Source organism: Myotis lucifugus, unplaced genomic scaffold (assembly GCF_000147115.1).
Source record: "Myotis lucifugus unplaced genomic scaffold, Myoluc2.0 scaffold_1031, whole genome shotgun sequence".
Lineage (NCBI taxonomy): Eukaryota > Metazoa > Chordata > Mammalia > Chiroptera > Vespertilionidae > Myotis > Myotis lucifugus.
In genome coordinates, this window is record NW_005872079.1 from 23,709 (window position 1) to 46,609 (window position 22,901).

A 22,901-nucleotide genomic window follows, 5' to 3' on the forward strand; every position below is an offset into this window, starting at 1 on the left:
CCCAGCCCCCCTTCCCCAAAGGTATACCCTTCAGAAAGCCTGCCTATGAGGTCAGCAGCATATACATTTTGATCTCCAAACCAAGGAGGTACATGCTGGGCCCTTGCTGGCATCCCACCCCTGAGGGCCTGCCCTGCCACCCCATAGTCTGTATTGAGTAGCCGGGGAGAAAGAGCAGTGACAGGGAGGGTGTTCAGTGCCCAGATGTGCCGGGAAGTGGGGGCAGCAGCTAATCTGAGGGAAGTGGCCTGAGCTAGGAGGGGTGCTGTGTTTAAGTCAAACAGCAATGATGCCACGATGCCGCTCTAGATGAATGCAATGATAATGCCACAGGAAACGAAGCAGCCGGTGCCAGAAACAGAGGATATGTGTACACACTGGGCAGACCACAGATATTATGCTAAATAAAAAGAGAACAGTAGTTTAAAAATTTACCACTTTTGCTATTTTTCTCTTTGCTTTCTTTTTAATCCCTGAGCATATGTTTGGAGAAGCAGGATAAAAAGAGAAAGGGGAAGACAGAGAAGGCAGCGACATGGATCAAGGAGATAGATTTGGGTATAAAAATCATTTTACAATATACATTCAGGTGGATATTTACATGTTAGAATTTAAAAGTCATTTCATTAGACACCGTTAATCCAGAATTCGGTATCCACAGGCAAGTTTGGATGAGGAACAAATCAAGTTAAGTTTTTAGTTTGTCTGTATCATTTAGAAAGATATCTGCAGGTAAAATTATTTAAAGATACTTAACTATAAGCCATAGACAGCAATATTCCAGGACGATGTCCACATTTGCTATTTTCTTTATTTTCTCAAATTCAAAAGCATGTTCAGGGCAGGGTGAGTTCAGTCCTTACCTGAAGATTGTCTACCTGAACTTGCACAGCTTCCAAGGAGCCGATCAGCAGGCGGAAGCGGGAGAGCGAGTACCTGGCCTCCAGGAGGCAGCTGTTGATCTCATCGGAGGCCGCCTTGTGCTGGCTCCACTGGTCCTGCACGGACCTCAGCAGTACCTTTAACTGCCCAGCCTTTTCAAAGAGAAGGACACGTCTTACAACTGCATCACACTTAACATTACAAAACATGTGTTCAATGGGTGGGAAAAATTAATATTGAAGAACTTTATCAGGGTGTCGAGCATTATAAATGAACTCAAACACAAAAGATTGCACACATAAGTTATAGCAATGTTGAAACTGATGCCTCTCCTACTTTTGAACACTCAGTCTAAATCAAAATTCTTGAAAAGGTTTTATACATCATCTTTACATGTAACACATATCATATAAAAGTGATAAAAAGCCAATATATTTAATACTACAGTTTAGAAAATGAGTGTTTTGACTAATGCATTAACTTTAGTCTTCATAACAACTTTATGAGGTAAATAACATCATCCTTGTCTTACAGATGAGGAAACTGAGGCACAAAGACGTTATGAAAATCACCTGGGATCATACTGCTAGAACGTGAGAAGTCTATATTTGAAACGAGGCAAATCTGGTCCCAGGAAATGATACTTATCAGTCTATCTATCTATCTCACACATGTGCACACACACGCACAAATGAGTATCTTGAGACAAAAACTTCTCAGAACATTTCCCCCCATACTTATCTGCAACAGAAAAGTTAAGTTTTTAGTTTGTCTGTATCATTTAGAAAGATATCTGCTTTGGACTTCCTGGATGTCAGCCCCAATCTTCTGAATGCAATCTTTTCAATATGGAGGAACTATGACCATAATTAAGAAAATCGATAATAATAAAAGCATAACATGCTAATTAGACCAGACGTCCTTCCAGACAACCTTCTGGACAGAGCCAGGGCTGGGAGGGAAGCCAGTGCAGGGAAGGAAGGCCTATTCTTGCACGAATTTCGTGCATCAGGCATCTAGTAGATTATATAATAAATTAATTTGTACCTTCACGCTCTGCTTTTCTTCTTAGCATAAAAAATAATGTTGAAACCAATCAAGATACCATCTAATGGGCCCACGGACTAAGAAGGTGCTGCCTCAGAGATGAGGCGATGCCCACAGGTGCAGACAGGTGCCAGGGCCCACCCCATGAAAGTCAGGAAGAGACAGGTAAAAAAAGCCAGGAGGGAATGAGAATTTTTAAGGAGTCTAGTTCTTCTTTGTGTTATGCTTGAGATGATGTTTCCATGAAAGAATCCCTTAATTTATTTATGTGGTAAATTGTTTCCAAGAATTTGTGATAATTTATAAAAATACATATAGCCAGCCGGTGTGGCTCAGTGGTTGAACGCTGACCTATGAACCAGGAGGACACAGTTCAATTCCTGGTCAGGGCACATGCCCGGGTTGTGGGCTTGATCCCCAGTGTAGGGCATGCAGGAGGCGGCTGATCAATAATTCCCTCTCATCATTGATGTTTCTATCTCTCTCTCCCTCTCCCTTTCTCTCTGAAATCAATAAAAATATACAAATAAATAAAAAGATAGTAAACTTATAAAAATATACAAAAAATGAATTAAAAATCAGGTTGAAACTAAGGGAAGGGAAAACTGCCCCGCTGCACTGAGGAGAGTGCACAGGCTGTAAGCAGCTGCTTGCTGGGCCACTGGTCTCAGTCACTGTCCTGCTGGTGCTACAGCGCCTGCTTCTGTAAAGTGTGGATAATGACTATTCGTGTGCAGAACAGTATTTGCTTTGACATGTATTCTTTTCAGAGGATTCAACACTCCATTCAGCTTATATTTATCAAGTGTCTCATGGAGCTATGTTTCCGTGGGAGAAATATGAACAGAGAAGTAGACTATACCACATGTTAGAAGTTGATAAATAATAGAAATAAAGGCAGAGCAGAGGAGAGAGTCAGGGAGTATGGGGCGGTCAGGAAAGCCCACACTGAGATGGAAAATTTGAAGAAAGACTTTGAGGATAGGGAGTGACCTGGTGGATACTGAGGAGAGGATGTGGTGTTCCAGGCGAAGGACACAGCCAGTGCAAAGTCCCTGAGTGTGGGCCAGGCCTGTGGAGTTCAAGAGCAGGGGGAGAACAGAAGCCAAATGAGCCTGCAGGACAGACAGCTGCCGGAGACGAGGTCAGAGGGACCCTGGAGGCCGGGTCACGTGGGCCTTCAGGTCCTTACCAGGTTTTGTCCCCATTCTAAATGAGACAAGAAGCTAATGGAGGGTTTGAGCAGAGGACTGCTGTGATCTGGCTTCCATCTGAACAGGACCTCTCTGGCATGGAGACTACTGAGGAGGTCACTGATAACCTCAGGTGAGTGGTCGTGATGACATGGGCCTGGGTGCTAAGTGCAGGGACAGGGCAGAGCTTGGAGTCTGAAAATACACCTGACCTGTTTGCTGCTGGGCTGGATGTGGGGTATGACAGAAAGACAGGAGTGAGGAATGACCCCACGGTTTCCTGCCCGAACAACTGGAAGGTTAGAGCTGTCATTGCCTGAGATGGGGGGAGAGTGTAGGTGGGCAGGGGGGGGAACAGGAGGTGGTTTGGACACGGGAGTTTGAGATGTCTACTGGTCATGCAAGAGGAGATGTCTACACATTGGGTTTCCCTCTCGACCCCAGCCTCTGTCTCTATCTAGATTTTAGGAGAGAAATCCGGGCTGGGGATACACATTGGAGAAATGTGTGTGCCTAAATGGTATCTATGGACATGGAAATGAAGGAGGTTATTGTATATTTATTATAGAAAAGATCTGAAGCTAGACTTTTAAAAAAAAGAGGTTAATAGCCTGGCCCATGTGGCTCAATGGTTAAGCATTGACCTATGAATCAGGTGGTCATGGTTCAATTCCTGGTCAGAGCACATGCCTGGGTTGCAGGCTTGATCCCCAGTGGGGTGTGTGCAGGAGGCAGCCAGTCAATGATTCTCTCTCATCATTGATGTTTCTATCTCTCCCACTTCCTTCCTCTCTGAAATAAAGTGAACTTAAGTACAAAGAGTTGATGTACAGATTCGTATTAATTACTCAGCTACTTTAGGAAAACCAACAGCAGGTCATGAGCGTGACATGGCGAGCAGGGCTCGGAGCCAGCGCTCACAACATTAACATTACCATGTGGTCTAAATGCGCCCAGGTTTGCTTGAGCTCCTGCAGCGTGCTCACAACAGCACCAGACACTTCTTCTTTCTTGTCCTGAATCAAAGCAAGTCCATTCTGTTCAATCTTCTCCACCTCTTTTTCTTTGGCTTTAATCAAATCTTCTAGATCCTGAAAGATTAAAAACATAGTCATTTTAAATTGCTCTATTATGATGCACTGAAATTGAGCCATGATAGTCTCATAGCCTAAAAATCTCTAAATAACCCCAAAAGCTTATAATTCTCGGGACAGGGTCTCCATAGTGAAACTTTTTCCTGCATTTAAATTATGTAAATGGCCTTTTTATTCCATGATAAATTAGCGTAACATATCAAAGTAAAATTTTGATTGCCTGATAAGGAAATGTCACCATGTAACTTTTTTTCAAGAAGCTACAGGAAACAGTCGGAACTGGTAACATGATTAAATCCTTAAATTCATGTATCTTGGTGTTGGGAAAATTACCCCGTCCTAACCCATAGGGTAAAATGCAATGGAATGGTATCCTGTAGCCCAGTATCTGAGATTTAGTTATATTTCGGCTACAATGGAGCTGTGGCACTTCGGATACGTTACAGACATTCACTGTGTCACAGATTCTTCAGAATGTCTATTATCCTTTATTTCTCCCTAAAATAGTCTGATACTATGTGATTCGAAAAAATTACAGGCTTTTTTTCATGAACCAAATCCTCATTTTCTTTGGGATGTGCATTTATAACTGTCAGTATGGGATGTGTGAAAAAGAAAAGAAAATGAGGCAACAACCTGGAGATCACACTTAACCATGCTTCACAACCTTAACCAAGATTTGAACGCCTTTTGAAAATTTGGAGAGCTCAGTGAGGCAGGCTCTGACTGCTCTCACCACTCTGTGAATGAGCATGTGGGGGATCATGTCAGACAACCTGTCCTGGGTCTCAGAGCTGGTGAGGCTGCAGGTGGCCTTGGACCCAGCCTTCTGAGCTCACTGCCGCCAAGCCCAGTGCTGCAGGCCAGGCAGCTGGACAGGAGTTGGGGAGAGGATGCCAATCCCAGGTTGGGTGATGGAGAAGCCATAGATGAAGGCCTGGCTACAGTCTCAAATTCGGAAGTGCAGCCCAGAGCTAGATGTAGAATGTGTAGACCTTGGAGGTTAGAGTGAAAAAATTCCAAAATATTTTAAATTTAGATAATGTCTCAATTCTGTAGAAAAGATTTCCACCCTTCTCTCATGATCCGCATAGAGATAACAAGATGGGGATTGGGTGGTGCTATTCAGAGGCTATAGAGAGGAGTCCAGCCTCTGCTGTATTCATTACAAATGTTGTGCCTCTTTTATTTTTATTTCTGTGGGGTCCAAACTTTTAAGTCTACCTAATTTATAAAATAGGAATAATAATAGATTTGCTTACCTGAAAAGGCTAACATTATATATTATATATATATATTTTATATATATATATATATCTTATATATATTATATATAATATTTATATAATCTTTTAAGCTGTTAAAAACTAGGCAGATGTAATAAATAAATAAATAAATACTAAGCAAATGTAAGACAGTATTGTTATATTCAGTCAGTTGATACTCTGCCATGCTTCAGTGCAAATTTATTTATTTTTCTCTCCTTAATTATCATGAAGCTACTTTTGTCATGATGTATTATTAATTGGACATGCATGCTTTTAGTAGCCAGAATAGATCATTTGTGTTTTTAATTTTGTTTTTTAATTTCCACTTTATATTTCTGTCAGTATTTCGACAGCTTAGATAATTAACCAGAGGATGAATATAGTGATTGCTAGGGCTATGGGTCTTTTATACAGCAGAGAAAACATAATTAACTTTACTACTGAAAGATATTTATCTCTACCTCTCTGAAATATTAAATAACCATAAAGAATCCTTCCACTATGTCTTCAATATGATTCTAAAATTCAACCACTGGAATTAAATGTATCCTCATTTATCCAGAGGTGTACTTTGTTCAGGGAGCCCTGTGGAATTAATGTCCCATTGCTCAGAAACACATCCCTAAAATGCTCTGTTCCTTAATATGGCCATAAAAGCAAACCCAGTAGGGAAACAGGGCTGAAATACATATTTTGTGCAAAATGAAGGTGCCATCCTTTCCTTTCAATAATAATTAAAAGATGATTCTGTTTCTGATCAATGAAGGGAAAAGCCAAACCCAACATTTTTTGCTATAATGAATCATTCTTGAGTTAATGCCTACATAGCAGTTTCTATGATGATTTTAATGAATAAATCACCTCGAAAGAGTGGAAAAATATTCAAGATTTTTAAAACAAAGTAAGGCTTGAATCCAGTCACCAATTTAAGCATGCTGGCTTGAATTTCACACTTTGGTCCAGAGGAACCATTTCCCAAAAATGACAATAAATTTTGATCAAGGTTTATGGTACTGCCAATAAAACATGCCAGTTAGAGAAAAAACAACAACACACACACGCACACATGCATGCACACACACAAAGACCCAGTGATGCCCCCAAATAACTCAGTGGAGCTACATTCATTCTGTTCTTTGTTTAGAAAAATGACTTTTCACTTGAAATCACAAATTGGCATTGGCGTCACGTTCCTTGAACCACACTCCCAGCTTTCCCTCCTGACACTGCCTGATGTGAGCCTCTGGGAGACTAACATTTGGGTCTGAAAAGGAGTGAAGCTTGCCAGGCGTCCACTACATTTTCCAGATAGCAATGTCTCTCTCTATTAAATAGAAGACATGGACATGTAAAGAAACACAGTGGGAAATGGCAGGAAAAAGTAACGGAAAAGAAGAAAAAAATACTAAGAAAGAAAAAACAGTAGGAGAGAAGGAAGAAAAAAGAAAAGTTACATTAAGGTATCGTGTTTCAGTCTTTCCATAGCAACATCTATCACAACAATATGACAAGGGAGCACTAATCCTGCTCATGTTTAACATGTGAATTATCTTTTAATTTTAATGTTAGTGTTTGAACTCATGAGCTCATCAAGAGGTATAAGTTTTCATGCTCCAAAGTCAAAATTTGAAATTCTGACTTTTTTGCACATTTTAGAATTGATGCCTAAATTAGAAATGCTACTGGCCCCTGGAGAATTGAAAATGCAACGATGGCCCAGCTGGTGTGGCTGAGTGGTTGAGCCTCGACCCATGCACCAAGAGGTCCCAGGTTTAATTCCTGGTGAGAACACATGCCCCGGTTGCAGGCGCGATCCCCAGTGGGGGCGGGGGGGGGGGGCGTGCAGGAGGCAGTCAATCAATGATTTTCTCTCATCATTGATGTTTCTCTCTCCCTTTCCTTCCTCTCTAAAATCAATAAAAAGATATTTTTAACAAAGAAAACGCAACGATATGTTTTTTGGTCTTCCATCTTTTACACACCCATCTTCTGACGTGAAGCTTTTTTTAAATTTCAAGCTATTTCTCTATGTGATGGTTTCCTTTGCCATTTGTATGCATCTCTGACTGGCAATCCATTAGTGTGTCAGCCCAGCAAAGAGCATCTGCTCTTCCTTTTCTGAACCGAACAGCTTTGCTTCGGAGCTTAAATATACCTGACTCAACATGTGCCCACAGAAGAAGTGCTGCTCGGAAGGAAGTTCATTACTAAAGGCCATTCTATTGGAAATCTAGAATAGAAAAACTAGCTTTGGGAAAGGGGCATTTCTGCAGAATTGCTTCCCAGCTGTGTCTTCAACTGTTCTTAGGAAACACTACCAAGAAGTGTCACAGCTAATCTGTAACACGTTACAAATTATTGAATTACGTTTAAAAACAATTATTGCAGGGTTCACTGTGACAGCTCCCATTTCTTCTGTAGAAACAAGGATATCTGAGGAAAGAATAAGTGTTCCTAGGTCAATGGGGAACATTTAGAGTGTGGCCACTGCACCTGAACCCGCAGCCTTGCCACTACCAGAGCAAGCATGTGACACAGTAGTCACACTGTCACCTGTGATCCACCCCCCTATGAGAGTTGAGCCAGAATCCAATCAAGCCTCTTGTGCTAACGCCCATTCATAGGAAATACAGGGGAGAGAAGAGCAAGTTAAATGCCACTTTGGGGAAATACACAGGCTGATCCTGGGTCTGGGGCCAGTCTACATTTTCTCCAGCAAGTAATGGTATTAAGAAAATATTAGCGACTTAAGAGAGCTAACGAGCATATGAACACATAGACACTGCTGTATCTTTATGGAAATAAATTAACTAGAAATATATATTTTACAGGAAATTTAGGAAATAGTGTTATGGGTTCAAATATTAAGGGATTCCATAGTATGTTAAACTTCTGGTGGTGATAATATTATGGTTATATAAGAAAGTCCATTTTGTAGAGCTGGGAATTGTAGCATGCAGGAATAAATTATGGCATGCTATCTGGAATTAATTATGACATCTTTCAGGAGAGAAGAAATATTCAGGGAACTATGTCAAAATCTTGATAATTATTAAATCTGATGACCAGTATCTGATGATCAGGGGTTAGCAGCATCCTCTCCGTATGAGCGTGTTTAAAGATTCTATTTTAAATTTTATAAAAAGAGGTGAAAAGACCTAATAGGAAAACTCTAAAAACTCACGTAATCAGAGAAATTTGTAATCAAATGCAACTGTTCTCAATATTTAACTCTCAGTTCTCAAGAAGGGCACTTTCATTTGGCACATGCCGTGAAATAGTGAACTGGAGCACGTCAGCCGCCTGGACCAGTTACCTGACAGTCTTTCATTGCGTTCTGGACTGAAGCCTGGTCTCCGACACGATGCTGTTGTTTTAGTCTCTTTTCCTGGGTTTCAAACCAAGTTTTCATACCTTGTACATTGTTTTCATATTCTGACCACGATTCCAATAAGCCTTCCAACAGCTGGATCTGAACAAACGTAATGAAATGAAATTTACAATTTTATTTTAATTTCAAATCATTGGCAGGCCACTATTTCCTCCAAACTGAGAATTCATAAATTTGTAAAATATAGTCCACGGTATGTTTGATTAAAAATGAATGTTCCGAAGTGCGAATCAATGACTATTTTTTGGTAAGCAAGTAAAGATCTTAAGTCTACTTGAAACGAGGGCAAAAGAAATTAAGAATCATCTTTTAAAAAACTAAAATAATATGAAATATACAAAGGGTGGAGGGTGCATAAGACAAAGTAATCGACATGATTGAAGACCATGTAGAGCCAGCAGTAGCCGGTTTGGCTCCGTGAATAGAGCATTGGTCTGTGGACTGAAGGGTCCCTGGGTTTGATTCCAGTCAGGGGCACATGCCTGGGTTGCGGGCTCAATCCCCAGTAAGGGGCATGCAGGAGGCAGACGATCAATGATTCCCTCTCCTCACTGGTGTTTCTATCTCTCCCTCGCCCTTCCTCTCTGAAATCAATAAAAATATATACATATTTTTTAACAAAAGAACATGTGGAGCCATGTATGCATTCTTCAGTGGCATTCTCTCCAGCAGAATCCCTGAGCCCAGCGCTGTCGCTATCCTACTCCTACAGTTAATTTTCTTGATAGAGTCTCTCCAGCGGTGGCCACGTGGCTCACCTTCTCAGCTACGAGGCCCTGCAGGATCTGCCAGCTTTTATTCATCGCTCCGAGTTGCTCCGCAAAGTCAGTCTTATCGCTGCGCTTGCTCTCCACGTCCTGAGTGCTGATCTGCAGCACAGACTGGTTCACAAAGTCGACTGTCAGCTGCTTACAGTTAATGTCTATCTGAAAGCCCTGGAGCAGGAGGGAGAGAAGGAAACGAGGTAAGAGGGTGCATGTCACGGGCTTGCTCAGGAGCTGGAGGGCCGTGAGTAAGCAAAAGGTTGATGCCATAACTTCCATGGTTTAGTCCGAATGGCACCATCTGTGTGCATTCATAGAACCCATTATTTTCAGAAATGGAATATATCTATAATAATAAAAGTGCAATATGCTAATTAGACCAGACGTCATTCCGGACAACCTTCCGACGAAGCCGGGGCTGCGAGGGAAGCCTGGGTTCCGGGTGCCTGCTGGCAGCCGGAGGGAAGCCCAGGTCCCAAGTGCCAGAGGGAAGCCGGTCCCGGCAGCCAGGGGAAGGAAGGCCTACTCTTGCACGAATTTTGTGCATCGGGCCTCTAGTATAAAATATATATGAATACAGTAAACATGCATTAAATTTATAACTTTTGAATTTATAAATATATTTGAATTTATAAATATATATATATATATATATATATGGCAGAGGATGTAGAATTGGATACATTTTATGATTACACTATAAAATATTTATGTTATAGTATCCATTTTTATGACTTCTTAAAATGACACAAAATCTTATTCAAAATTATTCCTAATACCAGACAACTTTTCCATGCCTATCACAAGGGAGGCAATGTTCTTACTCTTAGACAGCTATCCGGTCACTATGGATGAAATCTATACTTCAGAGCCTGATTGCCATCCCTGGAGTTCCTATGTCCCTTCAAATAAAATAGTTCCAAAACATGAAAAGGTAAAGATAACAAATGTGTCATCACCTTATATTTCTGAAGGTACTCATTGATGGCCTTGTAGCCTATGGCATTTTTTATATCCTCTTCATCCTTCTGAATGACATTCTCCATGAGAGAGATCCAAGTCATGACTTCCGAAATGGCATGGCGAGAAGGCAGCTTATCCATTTGGAGCTGCCCGAGGAGGAGAGCAAGTCACAGTATTAAAGTTCAAACCCGGTGCCTGTTAACCTAAACACCCCACATGAACCCTTATTAATGTTCCGCATAGGTAACTCTTCTTAATGCCATGTTTGGATCTCAACCTCATTGGAAGCTTGGAATTAAACAGCAGGCAAACGCTGAACAATCCTAGTCATCTTATGTTCACTTGCCATCCAATACTATAAACATTGTATAAACACTGGCTAATTAATCAAAATACCAGAAAGAAGAAAATATTATTGTTATTTTATAGCTAGTTTTATGACCTTCAAAAAACGTAACTACAAAACATTCAACAGATGTATCTTATTAATTAGCTCATAAAATCTCTGTGTATTATGACTCAAGAATGTTAAAAGGAGAAAGAAAAATACCACAATACCAACTATCATTTTCGAGAGCTTTGGCACTCTCATATTTATTCCTAAGAGCATAGCCAACTTCTTCAGTCTTTAAAATGTACTTACAAGTCTGAATCTTACTTAACACATCATACATTTATGCAGCTACTTATTATAATAATTTGGAAGAACACAAGCAATCATTTAAAATATTTATGGACTTCTATGGGGTGCAGAATGATGTAGAGACAAATGTGAGATGTACAGCCGCTGATTAGTAGGAATGAAAATTGGCATTAAACACATCTATCTTAATTTATCTACAGTGATGAGCACAAAAGAGAGAGAAAAATAAACTCTCTGGGAGTTCAGAGGAGAGAAACATGTTTCCAGGAAAGAGGAGAACTGACTTCCCTTCTCTGACTTCTCTTCCCTTATTGAATGAATGCCAGCTGCTGTATTGTAGGTAAGATTATAGGTCTTTTACATTTATTATTATTAAATCTTCATGGCTACCCACTTTATAAGGTAGGCGCAGTTACCCACACTTTACTCACGAGAAAAAGAATTTAAGCAAGACCAGAGAGGGATTGTAATACACACACACACATACACACACACTAAAGAAGCCCGTGGGCCTTGCCAGCGTGGCTCAGTGGTTGAGTGTCGACCTAAGAACCAGGAGGTCATGGTTCGATTCCCGGTCAGGGCACATTCCCAGGTTGTGGGCTCGATCCCCAGTGTGGGGCGTGCAGGAGGCAGCAGATCACTGACTCTCTCTCATTGATGTTTCTATCTCTCTCCCTCTTCCTTCCTCTCTGAAATCAATAAAAGTATATTAAAAAGAAAAAAGAAGCCCTTGGAATATCTGGCATTTGTAAATACGGCATTTGGTGAAGGGTTCATATTAATACGCTGTAGAGTGGAAGAGAGAAAAGACAAGACGTCCAAGACGTAGCTTATTTAAATCTGCAAAAGCAGATGAAGGCAGCTCTCCATCCCATACTGCTCGAATCGGTCACTACCAATGAAGCCAAAGATTCTGGCTGTACCTGGTGGAGCTTTTCCTGGACCGTCGGAATATTTGTCAGCAGGTCCGTCCACTGGCCGTCTATGTGCGACAGCTCGGAACGCAGGGCGGCCGTGTCCACTTTCTTTAAGCGAAGGAGCTGGTTCCCGGTGCTTAGAACAGACGATTTCAGGGAGGACTTGGCATCCACTTCTTTGGAAAACTCCTGAGAGAAGGAGCAAAGTTCAAATCAGGATTAAAGAGCCAGACCTTTCATTTAAGGAAAGAGACCAATTTATGGCAAAAACAACTTTTCTTTACATCGTGAAGGGGAGTTATGTTAAGCATTGCAGACAAAAAAAAAAAGCAGCCTACTCTCTCCCAATGGGGGCATAAGGACACTTATGTAATACCTTAATCAATAAAGAAATTTTTTTTTAAAAAGAGCCAACGATGAAGCCACTATCTATAAACTCCTGAAAGAGGCGATGTTGAGCCTAGTATTCTGCATAAAGATTCTCCAGAACTTGGTTTGTTAAGTTCACCCACTGACAGCTGGTTTCCTCTCTTCTAGTGTAGATCAGGCCTCACCTATAGGCCTGTAAACAATACATGTGAGCCAAATGCTTTAAACTCTTACCAGGAAAGCGTTCAGATGATCACGGACCATCTCCAGTTCTTGGGGGACGGTCACAGACTGCTGAGTCCAAAATTCCAGCCTGTCTTTTGCGGACTGTAACCAGTGAGTTAGAGCTGCAGACTCACTTTGATATCTGTAAGTATATTGATGAGCCTATGAGGTAAACATCCAATCCCTACTTTCTGCTAACCCATGTCATTCACCCATGTAATTTTATTTTTGTAAATGTTTATTGAATTTATTAGGGGTGGCATTGGTTACTGTAATTATATAGGTTTTGGTGTGCAATCTATAACACATCATCTGTATTTTATATTGTGTGCTCACCACCCCAATTCAAGTCTCCTTTCATCATCATTTATCCTCCCTTTACCTTCTTCTACCTCCCTCATCCCTCTTTCCCTCTGGTAATCACCATCCTGTTGTCTGTGTCCCGATGCTAATCTTAAAAAGGCATGATAGATTTGGGAGAATAATGCCCTATGTTCAAACTCTCAAATTCTTATTCCCTTAATATTTATGCTTGAAGCAAGTCAGTCTCTCCAAGTTTCAGCTTTCTCTTCTCTAAGCTGAAAATAAAAATGTATTTCCCCTATCCGTTCATGTTGAAGCTATTCAGACCATATCAGATGACTGTTATGAAAAGTTCTTGAAAATAAAGAAATAGAGTATTTCATTATGTAACATCACCCCCTCCACTTCTCTTGAATATTCCCCTTGTCCTTGAGAAATTGCATCTTCTCAAAACCACTCTCTCTTCTTTCCCACTAAGGTTTTACTGTGACCACCCACATGCCGTCAACAGGCGAGGAGGAGGTCAGCTCAACGGTAAGGTACCCGCTTCCCTACCTCTTTGGATGACATGTTTATATGATTATACAGGAATCCAATTGGGGGCTTTGTGTTTGCCTTTATTTTCCAAACTATGTGATACGTTCCTATAGGGACCACTATACCCACTAGCCTTATAAAGTCCTGTACCCACTAGCCTTATAAATACTCTTGAACACTAATCTAAAAAATGGGCAAAATAGTCCTTGTATTACCTGGTCCAGTGTTTCAATATCGTTTCCAATCTGTGAAGTTCCTTAGACACTTTGTTGGTACTATTCAGCCATTGTTCTCCGAGCTGGTTAAGCTGGCTCTCCAGATCGGAGCAGCTAATGGATATCAGAAGGCGCTTCCCATCATCTAACACCTGATATAATTTGGACTGGTATTCATTAAGGCCGGATTTCAAATGCTGAAATGATGAAAAACGCGGGGTCAGAAGTTTGGATAATGCAATTTGTCTCTCTAAGGATCACAATTTCTCTGGTATCCATATGTTCCCATTATCCTTAGTCAAACTTCAATTATTTACAGCCAAGTGATGTTGGAAACTTTGAGATGTTTCACCTATTATATCTAAATAAAGATGTCTTTATTTGTTTATTTTTTGGTGGTGACTTTACATGCATGTAAGACTATCAAACTATAATTATTTCACCACATAAACTACAGGAAATGCTTGGTGGAAGCAGAGTTTTCAAGAGGAGCACTCTTTCATTTAAAAAAACCTTTTAATGCTCATAAAACAACCAACTATAATTTTTCCAAGATAGTGTGATATCAGGATAAACTACAGAAAACGCTTGATGGAGGCTGAATATTCAACAGGAGCTCTCATTACCAAAAAGGAAAGAAAAAACACACCTTCTTATATTCTATTTTAAAACAAACACTTAACATTTATGTGCTTTCAACAATGTCAATAGCTTGAAATCAAAGTAACAGTGCTTAATATTTGATTGCAGGTTTGTTTAGATTCTGTGAAAACCATGGGAGAGTTTCCGAAGGAAATGTGGCAGCTTCCCACACCAAGACGCCGCGGGGACGCTGACCTGGTAGAGTGTGATCCGGTCCACGAGCCTGTCCTCGCTCTCCTCCACCAGCCCCACGCTGGGGATGCTGCTCTCCACCACCTCCAGCTGCCTGCGGAGCTCCTGCTGGTCCTCATCCAGATGGGACCACGTCTGGAAATGCAACATCAGTCCATGAGCTAGAAGCCCTCATTAAGGAACAGCATTCCTCTTCCTGTGCAAAATATGCACTTGACAGATTCTCTTTGAAGTTCGGTCAGAGGGAGATGTCTCTGTGTGTGTGTGTGTGTGGAGGCGGGGGGGTTGGGGGTTTGCCTTGGGAAGCAAAGGATGGCTCTGAAGCCAGGCATCAGATGGTGACCCTGAAAAGCATTATCAACGGCCTGTGGCAGCTGCAACTAACTAGCAGCATGAGCAAGTTACTAAACGAGCATGGACAAGATACTCAGCTTCTCTGAGCCTCATTTTTTAACATTTAAACATGGGACTAATGATACCTATGTGGTCCATCTGGAGGGTTAAATAGAATAATGTGTGCATTACGCCTGGAACACAGTAAGCATTTGATTACCCGGTTTTCATTCTTTACCCTGGTAGTGATGAATGCATGACTTAACTAGAAGGAATGGGCCTGTTCACGTAGGAAGTGAACTAAATATGTTGCATTTGTAAATTTTAAAAAGCACAGACATCGAAGAAATAGGAATATATAGCATAGGCATTCTACTAAGGAGAACTCTCAAGTGACTTTTTTCTAAATTCAGATTTTTATTTTGTTTTAAATTGGGAAGTCTTTTTGCCAATCACTTGAAATTCACGTCAATAATTTATAGCAAAGGTCAGCAGTTTTTCAGCCTGCCTCTCAAACCCCATGCCTCATCCTGCCCAGTGTGAAGGCGGTCCCCAGGCAGCTGCCTCTGAGTGTGAGGAAGGCTTTATCACAATGCACATCGGACACTCAGAGGGAGCAAGGCGACACGTGATGGTGCCTCTGGGAGTTCCGAGGTTACAGGAGGCAAATCGTAGGGATAACCTGTCTTGCCTTCATGGTGGGGGGGGGGGGTGTGCTGCTCAAGGGTCTCACCTCTAGAATGTACTCCAGCTCCACGCCCCTTTTGTGAGCCCCTTTCAGGACCGCGGAAGCCTGCGCCATCACTTCTGCGTGCAGTTGAGTTTCCTGCAGGACTGCAAAGCTGATTATCTTTCTGAAGAGCGTTTCCGTCAAAATCATGTGAGATTCCAGACCCTGGAAGTATTCCTGCCATTTTCCAGGTAGAAAAAAAAGAGGTCAGCGACTCATTCATATACTACCAGACGATAAACTTGCTTCAAACGGGAAAGCTGGTGGTACTCAGCTGACATATGAGTGAACTGTTCCACCGCTGCTGGCCTCCACCTTACAGGGCTCCAGTCTCCTGCGTGGCCTCTCTTGTTCCCCCACCAGGAGCATCTACACATTGCTGTGCCTTACCCAGAGCCCTTCAAAGGGAACCAGCCCCTGCTCCCCTGCGGTCCGGACTTCCTTACTGTCCTGACCCGCCTCTCACTAACTCCACCACCCAAACTGGCCTCCCTTGTCCCTCACACTTTAGCTCCCATTCCCCGTCCGGGCCTCTGTTTATACTCTGTACTCACTGAGAGAACCTCACCCGACACACTCACAACTTCCTTCCTCTATGGTTGGGCTGAGTGGTATGATGTATTCTAAATTTCCCTCAGATTATACCTACATGCAAGGAAACGGTGGACCTTGCACAATCCTTCAAATGTGTTTTGAATTGTTCCTTTCTGTGTCAAAGGGCCCAGAGGAGGGAGATAGGGTTTATCCCATTTCCTGTTCCCAGCACTACAGGTAGAACCGAAGGACTGAGAATCTATAGACAGTAATATTTAGTGTGTGCTACGTGCCAAGTACTCTATCAGCACTTGACTAACTCATTTACTCCTTACAACAACTCTATGAGGCAGGCAGATTATTTCACATTTTACAGATGGGGACACTGCACGGTCCAGTCTATGTAACTTGCTCAAGGTCACTGCCGAGCTAGCCCCCCTCAGAAAATGCTCTGGTCAGGAGAAGCTAGAACCATCTTTTTTAATCAACCATCAATTATTATATCGTAGAATCTTAAAGTTGGAAGAGAACTTGGATGTCACAGAGCTCAAATGCATGGGAAGCTGAAATTCCTTTTACAACCCCATCTCCCCCAACAGCCTTGGATGGGCTTCTCATGGCCAGGAGGGCTGTCTGTTCAAGGCAGCTTACTCCTCTCAGCGTTCTTCATCTATTGAGCTTAATTTCTCTGTTATTTATATTCATTGATCCTAGTTTCTTCTCTGGAATAACTCAGGAGGTTATTTTATTACTAGGGTCAAAGATTTGAGAAAAACCAGCTGTGAACTTTAAAGCAATGTTTTCAAAGCCAAATGATAAGGCCTTAATAAATCACAACGTTTTGGACAAAAACCTCTGGGAAAAATAGCAAGAAGTCTAATAGTGAAAAAAATCTACCTTGAGAAGCCACCAGGGAAGCTACATGATAGTAAAAGGTTAACCATCTGTAACCCAATGGGATTTTGAAAGTTTCCCTAGAGGAACTTCCAGGAGCCTGGGAGTTTGGGGTTCTGAACTGGCAAAATTGCTCTTTCTGCAGTTACTGCTAATAATGCAAGAGTTACCTTTGTGTGTGCATTAAACAGGCATGGCTGAATTAAGGAGTAGGGGCTAACTTGAACTTGGTACGGCACATACTGCTGGAACAAGCGCAGGCCGACCAAGTTTGATTATGTAGCAAAAGGACCTGTTGTCCCCAGAAGGCAACTCTTGCAGCCACAGCAACTAAAGGAGCATGTGTTTAAGGCCATAAGAGCCGCGTGCCACATGCGAGAGAAAGAAACCCATTCCCAGAGCAGAGCGAGGCGTCCTGGGCCAGGCAGAGAGAACACCTAGAGCTAGATGAACAAATGGGCATAGAAAACACAGAGGAAAATAGCAGTTCAGAAGGAAGCTGGGCTCCTTTGAAGAGGGTCCCTGTGTTTCCCAGTTTAGGAAATGAGAAAGCCTGGCCGAGACTGTGAGGAAGGGACACTTAAAATGACTGCTGAGGTTGGTATTCTTTTTTAACTGATAACATTAGAGAGCATGGCCTCTGTAATTGTTCTGTGCTACTGAACACCAGTGGGTTTGCGTACACATTTGCTTAGCATCTTAAAGATTCACTTATACAAGTAGGAACTCCTAAAAGATTGAAAATACTGGGTTTTACTCGATATTTCTCAGTCAGTGAGACTATGCTTGCACAAGTACATTCTCTCTCTACCTTATGTTTGTCAAGGAGCTGTTGGACTTCCTCTTTGGAAGACACGATCATTTTCTGGTCACCGGCCATCTTCTCTTGTCCAGTTTCCAGCAGGTCGGCCAGATCTTGCAGGGCCCTTTCGTACTGGCTCTTGAGTGCTAGGTTCTGGTTCAGTCCACTCCGCCGAGAGCCGATGGTCATCATCAGTTCATCATACATGTCCTTAGAAACAGAGACAGCAACATTCACTCAAGTGATGTTGAGGCTCCTCTCTAAAAATACATTACCTACCAAACCCACAACCCCAGGATGCGCCTTCAGGTGCCTGCCTATGGTGATGCTCTGTGTATCAGGCATCCGTCCACCTGCCTTACTCAGAAACCTCACTTCAAAAACTTCTTTCAAAAAAGATAAGCTAGCCCGGTGGTGTGGCTCAGTGGTTGAGCATCAACCTATGAACCCGGAGGTCATGGTTTAATTACCGGTCAGGGCATGTGCCCAGGTGTGGGCTTGATCCCCAGTGTGGGGCATGTGGGAAGCAACTGTCTCATCATTGATGTTTCTATCTCTCTCTCCCTCTCCTTCCTCTCTGAAATCAATAAAAAATATAATTAAAAAACTAAGCTAATTTTTTTAACATTACAAAGGATATACAAAAATGTTGCCTAGAAGTGACACATGGGTAGACTTAACTAGTCTTCTTGGAATGTCAATGTTTGTGGCAAGATGAGGGATCACAGATTGTTCATGGAGGTGAAGGGAAATGCCCCAGGAAGTTTAATTCTGATTTTTATCATGTTCTCAACATTCATACACGTTTAGAGTAATCGAATATAGTATCCTTAACATTACAAATTCTACTTAATAATCCGATTTGGGACTATTCTTCAAATAAAGAGCTTGAGAAGCAGAAGCATTTACTGGGAGCTGGAAGACTTGAAGACTTGAAAAGGCTATGTTTTTGCCAAATGTGGTGAAATAAATAAATATCTTAACTGGAAAGCATTTTAGGAGACGATGATACACTACACACAGAGTTTATTTGAGCCATATGGACCTGATTAACGTGCCATGTGAAGGTTTAGAGGCCAACAGTGTCCGAGCTGGAAAGTTCAACTCTAATGCCTGTTTACAGCCCTGACGTTGGATCTTACACCTGACGTTAACCATCGTCGGAAACTGTCTAGAAAGGACAGAGGGGGGGCCAGTGGGCTCATGACATTGCAAAATGTTAGACAGTGGGATGAGATACTTAAAATAAAAATGCTTTTTAAAAAATAAGAGCTATTTTATTTTCTTGAAAGGAAGGACCTGTGAGCCTGGACTGGATTCATGCTAGTAATTCTTCAACGGTCTGTAATAGGCATTCAGGGCAAATGTGTGTGTATGTGTCACTATGCACATTTTTTTCTTAATATAACTTAACTATGTTGCTCATCAAAGGCTAAATTTTTGCTGGTGTAATATCCCAGGATTGGCCTATCACCCTGATAGCAGATTCTTGTGTTAAGTGCCGATCCAGGAAAGCAAGTAACCCTAAGTTGCCCTCTGCTCCTGAGTGAGGCCAGGAGGTCTGTGTAGACTTAAGCTTCCTCTTGGTTAAATTTTTTGTTTTGTTTTGGAACTGACACAGTGTCTCTCTTCCATTAAAAAATGTATGAACGATAAGCTATAGTTTTAATGACTGATAAAAACCACTCTTTAAATACAGGGTAGATCTCCCTTTCTTAACTTTTCTAGGTTGGATTGATAATAATTACATTTTCTACAGTAGAAAATAATACAGCACAACTAAACTACACCACAGTGGTTAGCCATCAGAATAATAACAAATGATTATTTTACAATAACAAATGATTAAAAAAAAAGAATCTTAGAAGCTTGAGAATACAATGTTTTATTGCATTAAATATAGTAAAAATTTCAGAATTTTTTCTAAGAGTTACTTGGAAGAGAGATTAGAACTTAAATGATCTGAATTTTATAGAGGAAAAAACAAGAAAATGGAGAAAATACTTTTTTCTTGAGTTCTAGTTAGGATGCATCATTGAATGCCATTGGCAGAAAATCATACCTGGAGTTTGGAGAGTTCTTGCAGGGCAGGCTGCTCAATCTGCAACTTGTCACCACGCTTTTTTAATTCAGCGATTCCTGCATCCAATTCCTTCAGCCCATCTTCAGCCTGCTGTATTGCCTAGGTAAAATTTATGAAATTTCATCAAAACTCCCACGAATAATTTCCCACAAAAAGTATGACTATCGTGCCTTCTTATTTATTCCTCTTCTGTCCACATAAAACAATACAGCCAACAAAACTCATTGCAATATAACATAAAAGCCATGGTCACATGATGCGGGAAAGAGAAGAAGGCCCTTTATTATGCTACAGACCAGCTATCTTAAAGGTGAGGAGGTAAGAGGGACTGAGAATGGAGGGTTGGGAGGACCACAGCTTCCTCAAAAAAAGAAAAATTCATGAATAGCCACACCCCAAAAAGAAGCATGATGTATGACATTAGAGAAAGGTATCTGCCTGGGATTGTCTAGGGCAGGGGTGGGGAACCTTTTTCCTGCCAAGGGCCATTTGGATATTTATAACATCATTCTTGGGCCATACAAAATTATCAACTTAAAAATTAGCCTGCTATACTAGTATTTGGCCAAACATTTAATTAACTCACCCCTAATGCCTTGGCAGGGCCAGACCAAATGATTCCATGGGCCTTATACGGCCCGTGGACTGGACATTCCCCACCCCTGGTGTAGGGAATCATGTTCTGGTTTCCTGAAGTACCGTTCTGAGCATCTTTGAAAACATGTGACTGCATGGTTTCCCCAAGAAGCAGAAAATCACACAATCGACAAGTATTACAGCGGCTGCTAGTGCTAAGCCTTGTCTTCCCAGGGCGAGGTGTATAGAGGCAGAACAAGATCTCATCCTGGCCTTCCAGGAGCTAACCGTCTGGTTGGGAGGCAAAACCATTATGTACGAAATAAACTTGAGACACGCCGCCCCTGTAAGAGCGCTTTGGAAACGGGAGATCCCAGGGAGTCCTGGAGCAGAATGAGTAGGCTTTTGGAAGAAATGCAACCTCGGTTGCCCTTGAAGAATGAAAAGAACATGAATTCCAGATGGCAGATAAAAAACATGTGCCCATTTTCTTTCCTGAATCCCCACTACCACCACAGCAAATGTTCTGTTTGCTTGTTTTTGGGTGTGTGTTCCCCCCCTAAATCTACAAGAACAAGGAAGAACGAAAGAAAATAATACCAACAGAATTTTGGAAGTTGGAAATCAGAAGGAGAGATGAAAATTGACTTAAGACATCTAAGACAGCTGAATCCTAGTCCAGCAGGGGATCTTCACCCCCAAACTTATAGCCACAGGAGTCTCTGGCACTCCGGTGAAGTGGGTGCTGAATAAGGAGGGTTGGTGAGAAGCTCCTTAAAGAGAAGTTAAGCCCGGCTGGTGTGGCTCAGTGGTTGAGCATTGACCTATGAACCAGGAGGTCATGGTTCGATTCCCAGTCAAGTTACATGCTTGTGTCGTGGTCTCAATCCCCAACAGGGGGCATGCAGGAGGCAGCCGATCAATGATTCTTTCTCATCATTGATGTTTCTACCTCTCTTTCCCTCTCCCTTCCTCTCTGAAACAATGAAAATTTTTTTTTAAGAGAGAAGTTAAATTCCCAGATCTCTTTCATCATTCCACACTGCCCCTTCCCTTCCCTGGTGAAAGATGGAATATTGATTTTCTAGAAAATGTAAAAAAACAAATAGTTTCTGAACTGAGGGGCGCCGGATACAGTTGTGGGTTTGAGTACTTGATTGAAAACAGAGGGATAAAGTGAATGCCCACTGAATGGTGAATGTGGAGTCCCTGCGTCTTCTAGAGAATGGCCGCCAGACCTCTACTCTCCAGGAAGGAAAGAGAAAAAATATGAAAAGACCAATAGAAACACCTAAAAGTATGATGCAAGGATTCTCCAACAAATAGCCCACACAGACCACCCTTCAGTAGATCTCAACACTGTCCAGCCTTATCTGTCCATCAAGTTGCCACTTGGCTGCTTAGTCTCCCATCCTAAACGGAATAGTCAGCAAAGGATTTCCTGAGAAATGCCTCCAACATGAAAGACAGAAACCCAAATAAGCAAACAAACAAAAGTAACCAATTATACAGGAAAAATAAAACTTCAGTGAACAAATAATACACCCAGAGAGATTATAAAGGATAATGCATCCATTAAAACAACAACAACAAAACAACAAACAGGCCCTGGCCGGTGTGGCTCAGTTGACTGGGCATTGTCCCACGCAACGAAAGGTTCCTGGTTTGATTCCCATCGGGCACATGCCTGGTAGAGGACGTGCAGGAGGCAGTCGATCAATGATGGGAACCCTGCCTCCTGACCCTGGCGTGGTCGTGCCAGCCCTCCGGAAGCAGGATCTGGCCCCCACACTTACTCTTACCGTCCAACATGCCCAGTAGCTTCCCACTGCCAGTTCTCTGAGGGGAGAGATCCAGTGTGTGTGATATGATCCATGAGGGTGAGACACTATGTCTTCATTTACACCCAGCCACATTAATTTTCAATTTCCACTTCTATTTCTGCATGTGCTTTATAACATAGTACTTGCTTATAGTTGATAAATGAGTAAATATTCATGTATTTGTGGTATATGCTTGTTTAACTAGTGAGGTGTGCAATCAATGAAGGTCAGACACCAGTGATTTATAGACTCAAGTCCAAATTCTCTGACATGCAATAGCCCTAACTACAAGGTGTCTCCAATGTTCTCATCCGACCTTATTTCTCCTCAATCACATGATTCATCCTAAGTTCAGCTAACCAGGGTCACTCGCTTTCCTCCCACAGAGCTCGGAACTGTCTCGCCTGTGCCTTTGTTCTTGCTGTCCCTTTCCAGGGATACCTTTCTTCCGGTCCCTGTGTGCCCCAACTCCTAAGTC

The 22,901-nt window shown here is 41.9% G+C and overlaps 1 protein-coding gene across 1 annotated transcript in view; it reads right to left on the minus strand.

The window, feature by feature from the left end:
* Window positions 1-22,901, minus strand: part of LOC102443181 (nesprin-1-like) — a gene marked incomplete at both ends in the record, with an annotated part of 119,186 nt that overhangs the window by 21,124 nt on the left and 75,161 nt on the right. The window contains 12 exon segments of the mRNA XM_023747887.1: window positions 844-1,034; window positions 4,058-4,213; window positions 8,801-8,956; window positions 9,634-9,810; window positions 10,599-10,748; window positions 12,172-12,354; window positions 12,769-12,901; window positions 13,815-14,011; window positions 14,652-14,783; window positions 15,715-15,888; window positions 17,951-18,151; window positions 20,004-20,123. Coding sequence (XP_023603655.1) covers window positions 844-1,034; window positions 4,058-4,213; window positions 8,801-8,956; window positions 9,634-9,810; window positions 10,599-10,748; window positions 12,172-12,354; window positions 12,769-12,901; window positions 13,815-14,011; window positions 14,652-14,783; window positions 15,715-15,888; window positions 17,951-18,151; window positions 20,004-20,123 — 1,970 coding nt within the window.